We start from the raw sequence: 9,494 nt of genomic DNA on the forward strand, positions 1-9,494 counted from the left end.
AAAAAAACATAAATAGGCTGTCAAACATAAAATATGTTATATATGGTAATTTTATATTAACTTCCAAGCCGGTCTATGTTACCCCGTCAGGGCTGATATTAGGTGGTCTAAGTTACCCCATTTGGGAGTGGCGCCCCCCATTTGCAAACTGAAACTTTCCTAAAATTTGTCATTTGCATATGTAACTAGAAGAGTTCTACTACAATGCATCAAAACCTGGATTTATTTGACCAAAAATTAAAAAAAATTGAAGGGGGTACTCTGACAGGCTTTAAATCATAGCTTTTTTTCGTGGGTCACATTTTTAATTTTTTAACCTATTAGATATGCAAACTTTTTATATCTTTCTATTGTGTTATGTAGCCTCAGTATTAGGCCTTTAATGCCCTTTGACAAAATTTTTCTATGTCAAATAGTTTTTGAGTTTTGGGGGTGTTTGTTAAAAAAACGAAAAGTGGTCTAAGTTATCCCGCCGGTCTAAGTTACCCATTTTACAGTACAATAATAATGCTGGAAGATCATTTATGTTCAAAATTCATTTACTTCAGAAACAATTACCAGTTTTTAAGGGCCATATTTGGTTTACTGTTTTTAGTGCATTTTCTCATTTATGGAAAAAATGCACTATTGTGCTCGCCATGTCCATCTGTCTGTCCGTGACTTCACGTTTTTTTTTTTACAAGAAAATGTGCCCTCTGTCACTCTTTGCAGTGACTACTGAGTTATGTATTTTTTTCATATTCATAACTGCTGGGCTTTTTTCAGGCACATTGCTACGTGCCATACACTGCCTGCAGACCCGAGCGTGTGAGAGATGTTTTACGCACAGTTTGTGCTGGCCAAGAAGGGTCCTCTTGCAAGGATCTGGCTGGCCGCTCACTGGGACAAGAAGCTCACCAAAGCCCACGTCTTTGAGACCAACATTGAGAAATCTGTTGATGGTATACTGCAGCCCAAGGTAATTACTTGTGTAATTCTCATGGTATTCTGCAGCCGAAGGTAATTCTTCACATTATCCTCATGGTATTCCTCATGTTATTCTCATGGTATTCTGCAGCCCAAGGTAATTCCTCATGTTATTCTCATGGTATTCTTTGTGTTATTCTCATGGTATTCTTTGTGTTATTCTCATGGTATTCTTTGTTTTATTCTCACTGTTTTCTGCAGCCCAATGTAATTCTTCATGTTATTCTCATGGTAAACTGTAGGGCAAGGTAATTATTCATATTTTTTTGCATTACTAAATGACAAGTTAATTCAAAACCATTGTGAATAGGTATTCTGATTGGTTGATGTGCTTGAAGTTTAACCTTATTTGAAGCCTTAATTTTAATTCTCAACCGTGGACAGAAAATTTACTGCCTAAAAAGGTAAGTACTGAATGGCAATGTATACTAAAATCTAGACTCTAGATATAAATTTCTACAATAATGAAATAAATGAAATGGGCTTATGTTTCCCTTCAATGTGAATGTGTATAATTTTTTATTTATTGAAATGTAAATTTATATGACTTTTGTTTACCCTGAATTTCATTACAGGTAAAAATGGCACTGCGCACATCAGGCCACTTGTTGCTGGGCGTTGTGAGGATTTACTCTCGCAAGGCCAAGTATTTGCTCGCCGACTGCAATGAAGCTTTTGTCAAAATAAAGATGGCCTTCAGGCCAGGCATGGTGGACCTCCCTGAAGAGGTCAGAGAAGCTGCTGTCAGCGCCATCACCTTGCCAGAAGTCTTCCATGACTTTGACACTCCCATAGCTGACCTCAATGATGTCGACATCCAAGCTCAGTTCACGCTCAACCAGTCCCGGGCCGAGGAGATCACCATGAGGGAGGATTATGCAAACATTTCCCTGGCGTCGGCGGAGGAAGGGTTTGGTGATATGGGTTTTGAGGAGCCTCCTGAGCTCATGAGAGCTGCCAGTATGGGGCAAAGTTTGGAGCATCAGAGTCTCATGTTTGGTGAGACATCAGGTCTGGAGAAGGAGAAGGGGGAACCATCCACTTCTAAAATAGAAGATTCACACTTGGGGGGCAGCCGAGTGGGCGCCGCAGCACTTGATCTTGAAGCGCCAATTAGGGACGATGGATTTGGTGGCAACTTGGGCCAAGACATGATTCCTGGAGGCTTATTTGAAGGGGGATTGTTTGACGACACTCCCATGGTTGATGATGGTCCTAGTCTAGACGCGAGTGGCATACAGGATGGAGACCTGGCCCTGCAGCCCATGGATATAGACAGACCCACGGACGCTCTCTCTCAGCAGATCGGAGCGTCCGCCCCTGATGACGTCAAGACTGAAGACTCTGATGACGATGGCGGTGACATGGACAGATTTGGCGGCCCTCCATCCGTAAGTCCTCCCAGTTCAGAGAACGGATCACGTCCCACATCCCCTGTCCCTGCCTCAACAGATATGCCACCGCCAGCAGCTCCTGCTGACGAAGGTGTTGCAGGGGCGGGTGCAGACGATCACGACGCCACTGCAGCACAGGAGCAAACGACGCTGCTGCAAAACGAAGAGGAGAGCTTTGCCCTCGCCCCTGTTGATGCCTCGGCTATAAGGCACGGCTGGCCAAGAGCCAAACGCAAGAGGAAGCTCATCGTTGACGAGGTCAAGAATATCTCCGGGGAAGAGATGAAGGCGCAGCTCTCAGACACCACGGATATCGTCAACACTCTCGACCTGGCGCCGCCCACAAAGAGACTCATGCACTGGAAGGAAACGGGTAATGTCCTTGATGTATTCGCTAGTCCATTGATCTGAATAATGTGTCCTTGTGGTGTAAGGAATCTACTAGATTGTATATATGTAATTGATATCATTGATATATGTAACGTGCTTATAGTAGCCTTATTGAATGGGGCTATAGGACTAAGAATGTAACGCTGAATTATTGATGGTGTATTAAATTTTAAGGTTTAGTTTGAGTGAACAAATTAACTTAAGCTTTATGTTGAAGGAAGAGCTGTGGTAGAACCATCACTGGTGCGGCTCTCAAAACATTAGTTCCACTTAATAAACTAAGAACCAAAACGCCCAAATTTACTTCTATGTTTGTTTTTCATTCATTTATTCATCAAGGTCATCATGTATTGAATATATAAAGACTCTCACTTTTCCACTCTCACTTCGCTTATCAGTAGGCAATGCAATTAATTTTACTACATTTATTGCATCATTGTCACTTGGAGTTCTTTTCTAAAATCTCAAGTACGTATTGCATGCCCTATATTATAACTAAAGCTCATTATATTTATTGTACAGGTGGAGTAGAGAAATTGTTTGCCTTGCCTGGCCGCACGATCCACGCAAGAGCGATGGCAAAGATGTACCAACGACACCTCACGTCCGAGGCCACGCAGAACGAAGACTTCGGCATGGCTGGAGACAAGGAGCTGGAGAACCTCAGCCTGGAGCAGGTATGACTGGAGAACATCAGCCTGGAACAGGTATGGCTGGATAACCTTAGCCTGGAGCAGGCATGGCTGGATAACCTTAGCCTGGAGCAGATGGGGCTAGGTTATCTTCCATATTCTAGAATTTCAGACCGAATTCCAAGGTAGCTTAAGTCAATACCACGCACCTTACGGCGTTAGCGATCCTAACCGTCAGCAGGCAATGCTTTATTAGCGCACGTTTAGTTTAGCTTCTAAATCGAATGTAAAATTAGTGCTCTGTAATAATAATGTTGATAATAATAATAATTATGAACTGGTGGATTATAGATAACGTGTGTGATGCTTGTGTTAGGTGCGTGACGCGGACGACCTCGAGGGGGAGAAAGCGCCCCCCAAGACGCGGGGGCGGCCCGCCAAGCGCAAACAGCCCGACCACCACGAGGACGAACCCAAGGAGGTGAGTGGCGCCTAATGCTCATCATTTTTTAATACAAATCATGGATAATTATTATATAATTTTCCGGCCTTCAGATCATAAGGTTCACAACTTGCGAACAATGATCATCGATGATGAGTAATTGTTATTGTCTCCATGACTAACGTCATAATCACACTATTTATTATTTGTATCATGTGTGTTTATGTGAGAGTTCAATGGCGGAGTCAAGGGTGGTGGTAATGTCTTATATTTGTGGCTGGTGTTTAATTTAATGAAAGTACAGTTTTCTTTGGTGTTGCTTTGCAAGTGGTTGCTATTCTATGACTTATGATTGTCAGTTGTCAAATATATCACTGCAAATTATTTTTTTGTTGTGAGCAGGAGTTGTTCAGTTGCGAGCGAGATGAACGCCAGTTATTATTTTGTGTGATGAATTTGTTGAAGGAAACTTTTAAGATTATTTAGTTGCGAGAACTCTTCATTGTTTGGTTGAACGTTACTTTGTTATTTGTATGTATTAGTTAAACGATTTTTGGTTGTTAGCTACTTCGTTATTGGTGTTAACTAAAGATTGTCTTTGTTAATTGCTACCTAAGTAATATATTCTGATCCATTAATGTTAGCATTAGCTTAACAAACACAATAATATGTAAATAGGTTTCATTAATGTTAGCATTAGCTTAACACTTTATTAGATTATAATATATAAGTAGGCTATTATTAATTATACTCAAATGGTGCAGCAGACAACGCGCAGCCGTCGAAGCCGCCATAGCGAGCTGGACGACATGGACCACCACATGGACGATGGCCTCATGTCGCCCCCGCCCCCCGCCACCCCTGCACCGCCCCCTCTACCCTCCTGCGGCGACCCCAACACCCCCGCACTCCCCAGACCTTCCGTCGAGGAGAGCTTCGATCAGGTCTGGCTAGGGTCTTATTGTTAGATATATGTGTTGCTAGGGTCTGGTGGTGGTGCTAAGGGCTGGTGTTGCTAGGGTCTGGTGGTGCTAGGGTCTGGTGGTGCTAAGGGCTGGTGGTGCTAGGGTCTGGTGATGCTAGGGTCTAGTGGTGCTAGGGTCTGGTGGTGCTAGGGTCTGGTGGTGCTAGATGGTGCTAGGGTCTCGTGGTGCTAGGGTCTCGTGGTGCTAGGGTCTGCTGGTGCCAAGTTCTGGTCTAGGGTCTGGTGGTGCTATAAGCTTTTCCTCTATTGGAATAAGATTAGACCCGTGCCTTTTTATCGCTGTGCATCATTCAATTCAAAACAGGGCCAATGAACCAACGGATATTCAGCACTTGTGGGAGCATCAGACTGCACATTTATTCATCTACATTTTTCATAGTACCGTAAATACATTCTATTTGTTTATTTATCATGAGAATAGATGATAATTATATGCCTGATGTTGCAGCTGGTGGCTGATCACCAGGCGTCAGCTGACCACCTACAGCCGGCTGCTGCTGACGCTCCTGACGACGACGTAGAGGCACTTCCTGACGCCCTGCCCTCCGAGGATCAGCCCCCAGCGCCCCTCGCTGATGCAGGGGGCCCGCCCCTCGACGAGGAGACGCCCATGGACGTGGACGCTGACCCCTCACTGGTCCCCCATCAGGAGATGCCCAATAACACTCTGGTATTGGCGCCTTAATTTAATCCAGAAAGTCGATTTTATCCTAGTTTAGGAGAAGAAAAAATGGCAGCAAGACTTCACCTAAACTAAGTAATGTATTATGATTGTGAAGTATTAAAATCATTTGCGCGCTTTGAGTGCATTTTTGCGACAAGCATCGAACTGGAGGAAGGTACAGTTGTTTATTTCATTGTTGTTGAAAATATGGCAACGTGATTGTTAACGAGGTAGTGGAACCCTGCCTTATAATTACCAGGTTGTTTGTTATTAATATTATTGTACTTCATTCCTAATATCATTACTATCATGTTTACTTTGTTCAGGGCGCAGACTCTGCCATCATGGAAGCCATGATGCCTCATCAGCCACAGATGCATCAGCCACAGCCGCCCCCACTGTCTGCTCCAGACATACCCTTCTCCCCACCCCCCTCTTCCCCACATCCCGAAGAGGTCTGCATTCCCCTCTTTTATTATTTATATTATTTATGTATTTTATTTCTCATGTATTTTTTTATTTGTCATTTTATATATTTTCTTATACGTAACTGCCATCACAACCTGACCCAAAAACCAAGTGTTGCTTTAAGCACAACAAGAAGCGCGCAACTGTACCCATATCTGTACAGTACAGACATGTGTAGAATACCAAGCTACTATTTGCATGTATACAACAAAGTATGTTTTAAATGAATAAATGTACATGAACAATTTTATGATAGTTTATGAGTTATAAATATAAATAGTTCCTCATAAACAAGTTTATGATAGTTTATGAGGAACGAGCTGCTGATCAGACGTAGAAAGAGTTCAAGGAAGGTGCTTCTATATATTTTATTTATTCAGTGCCAAGTTACTTTCAGCTTGTATGTAACACATGTGTAAGTTATGTGGTCACATTAGCTTGTATGTAACTCAGAGGTGTAAGTTATGTGGTGACATTAGCTTGTATGTAACTCAGAGGTGTAAGTTATGTGGTGACATTAGCTTGTATGCTAGTTATGTGGTGAAATTAGCTTGTATGTAACACAGATGTGTAAGTCATGTGGTGACATTAACTTGTATGCTACACAGAGGTGTAAATTATGAAGTGACACACAAAATAAAAATTGTGATTGTATTGCAGGAACAAGCTGACGACGAGACGTACGAGGAGTTCGAGGAGCGCGTCGTGAACAAGCGCGCGGCGCACACCTTCCGCCAGATCAAGAAGACGCTCAGGACGGAGACCATCGAGTTCTCGCAAATGTCCAGGGGGCACAACCGCAAGCAGGTCATTTCTTGGGATCTTTTATTCACCTCTCATTTGTCTGTGGATGCATTAACCGTCGTCAATGCTATTTGTACCTAAAGCCTTGGTGACAAGCATTGCCGGCAGTAACCGGAGGGTTGGGTAACGGGGTAATTTAATTGGGTATAATTCCCAATATTTCGTGGGTGGCGTAAGCCGTTCACTTTTTTTAGATTTCCCAACGACAGAAAACTTTTAATTGATCAATACGTTTTATGTGTTCATTTATATACCTGACAATACCATAAGAAATTGATGGAATTCTAGATGAAATAGTATTTCCATGTCCGAATGTAGTAAAAATATTGCTAGTCAAATCATGTCATCGTCACTCAATTTCAGCTCCAGTTTCAAATTGACATTAATAAAGAATTTGCAAGAAGTACATCTTCTTTGAACTCTCGAAAGTTGTAGCACGATCAGTGGACTGGTGGCATGTAAGCTTCAGACCATTATTTGGGACCATGATTTAGTCTGTTAATTTAATCATAATTTCATGACTATATTAATTATGTTTTATTATTGTTTAGTGTCGATGTTGACTAAGTTTGATCACTATTTAATGACTATTTTGACAAAGTTTTATAATTATTTAGTATCGATGTTGGCTAAGTTTGATGATTATTTAATGACGAAGTTGACTACCGCAGGTGGCGCGCAACTTCTACACGATGTTGGTGCTGAAGAAGTTGCAGGCCGTAGAGTTGCAGCAGCAGGGATGTTACCAGGAGCTCTACATCACCAGGGGCGCGCTCTTCGAGAAGGCTAAGATATAGGCTGCTATATCTGTACCTTGTATCATATTCACTCCATTACGGTGTCTGTACTCATAGATATTTGTCCTTATATAGATGATTTGACCAGACTAATTTGTACTTATATGATAAATGATGGTTAGTAATATAGCATATTTCCAGCTTATATAATAAAACCACAACTTGAGTTGTATTGTTTGTTGTTCGTCGCAACTACAAACACGAATGAATTCCGGTCATTTTAGTCCATTATTTTAAGCAAACTTTTGCTTAATTCCCGAAATTCTCCGCACCAGAAATTGTCGCTTTTAAAAATTGTTGCTTTTTTAGCGGCGAGTTGTTCACCTTTTTAGGTGGCGACTTTAGTGGAGGTGAGGCAATTGATTGGGTGGAGTGATCAATTGGGGTACGTATGGTGATTGTTGCATTAATAGGCGTAGTTTTCCATTAGGTTGCTCTTTTTGATGGTCAATGGAGATTGTGTGATGACACTAAAGGACGTGGAGTTTTACGTTGGCGTGTTTATTGAAGTGTTCAATAGAGGTGAGGTTGAAGAATAAAAAGAATTCCATATAGAGCGTTCCGTTGTGGTTTTTCATCTGATGGAAATGGACTAGAAATTTTTCATGAATTTCTTTATCTAGACTTGTTTATTTATTTTTATCGTCTACTCTTGTGGCTTTTATTCAATTGTTGATGCGTGCTTGTGCACTGAAACTCGTGTGATGTATGCACCAATACAGACCATACAAGTGTAACACAGACTACACAGGCCCTGAGTTTGTGATCCAGAATATGGTGCAAGTCTACACATATTTCCTCCTGCATAATAATTCCTGTAACAATTTACATAATTCATGTTAATAGTTTGGTGACTCGCGTGTGTGTGATGTCTTGATGCGTTTTCTGTATCCAATCTAGAGCATTCATTCCATATTCCTGCGATGCTCGGAGGTTTTTTTTTTTTTGTTTGATTGCCAGTCAAATTTATTGGTATGTTGATGGATTAAAATTGAATGTGCGTCATTGCTGTTACAATTGATGTATCATGGTTTTTATTGGTAATTAGGCTCGAGTTATTGATTGGTTGATGTAATAGGAAAAGGATTCAGTCGAAGATGTGAGACGTACGTATTCCGAATCTACTGCTGCAGTTTCCTGTTGTGGTCTTGCTCTTTATCTTCAGAGTAGATTTCTTCATGATGTGAAATGTATTTGTTCGCCTGCTCATTGGAATCAATATGGTTTGTAGGACGAACAGAGTTTTCTATCAAGGTTTTTAGTTGAGGCTTTGTGCTTCGGTGCGATTATTCAGTTCCAGAAATTGTTGTATTCAATTTTTTTACTCAATTGCATAATTTTCGCTTGAAAATTTAGAACAATTAAAATGATTTAGAATCGTGTTTTATGGATAATTAAATCGTTCATTATTACTCTCTATATTATCCAATACTTCATTTTTATTTGCTGCTTTCATGTCTGTCCTTGTATATTTTTAGCTCAATCAATTGATTGAAATTTGTGTGAATTTTGTTTCAATTAGAAAGCTATTTTGTGTGTTTTTATGATTTGCTGAGGATTGTGTGCGAACAATCGTGTATATTCGCTGCAACTTAGTGTTTTTGTTGAAGTTATTTTGTATTGTGAAAAAAATTTTGTGTTGATGTACTAAGCACTGCTGCGTTGCGTGCCCTCAGCTACCCTCTTGGAGAGTAATTTTTTTAACCCAGCCAATTATTCTCGCGGTAAAATACTTATACCGGCCTTTCAAGTGGGTAAGAAAAAATAACTTTAGGAGCCTCTCAGCTCTTAAGTAGTTACATAGCAGCGGATTTCTTTAATGCTTGATGCCCTAAAAGTTTACAATTACGTTAAAAGTTTACAATTGAACTTCTCGTAAAATTACAAGGTTAATATAAGTCAATTAATTTCTGTGGATAAATTGAATTTGGGGTCTTCAACCATGAATTGTG

The 9,494-nt window shown here is 40.9% G+C and overlaps 1 protein-coding gene across 2 annotated transcripts; it reads left to right on the top strand.

Annotated features, from left to right (window-relative positions):
- Positions 1-734: 734 nt before the first annotated feature.
- Positions 735-8,810, top strand: LOC108666023 (double-strand-break repair protein rad21 homolog). 2 transcript variants are annotated; one of them, XM_018152831.2, is made up of 9 exons: positions 735-958; positions 1,542-2,733; positions 3,273-3,427; positions 3,759-3,863; positions 4,589-4,768; positions 5,258-5,479; positions 5,800-5,928; positions 6,602-6,748; positions 7,417-8,810. In XM_018152831.2, the coding sequence occupies exons 1-9, from the start codon at positions 815-817 to the stop codon at positions 7,540-7,542; spliced, it is 2,400 nt and encodes a 799-aa protein (XP_018008320.1). In that variant the 5' UTR covers positions 735-814; the 3' UTR covers positions 7,543-8,810. The 2 variants fall into 2 exon arrangements, with proteins under 2 accessions (XP_018008320.1, XP_047739446.1); XM_047883490.1 differs by having other exon boundaries at positions 4,592-4,768.
- Positions 8,811-9,494: the final 684 nt, after the last annotated feature.

The sequence above is a fragment of the Hyalella azteca genome, unplaced genomic scaffold, assembly GCF_000764305.2.
Source record: "Hyalella azteca isolate HAZT.00-mixed unplaced genomic scaffold, Hazt_2.0.2 contig13055, whole genome shotgun sequence".
Taxonomy (NCBI): Eukaryota; Metazoa; Arthropoda; class Malacostraca; order Amphipoda; family Hyalellidae; genus Hyalella; species Hyalella azteca.

Bases quoted from the DNA above. Each gene is read 5' to 3' on its own strand.
- LOC108666023 (XM_018152831.2), top strand. From the start codon at position 815: ATGTTTTACGCACAGTTTGTGCTGGCCAAGAAGGGTCCTCTTGCAAGG. The intron at 959-1,541 runs GTAATTACTTGT...ATTTCATTACAG, and splicing joins ATGGTATACTGCAGCCCAAG to GTAAAAATGGCACTGCGCAC. The intron at 2,734-3,272 runs GTAATGTCCTTG...TTTATTGTACAG, and splicing joins CATGCACTGGAAGGAAACGG to GTGGAGTAGAGAAATTGTTT.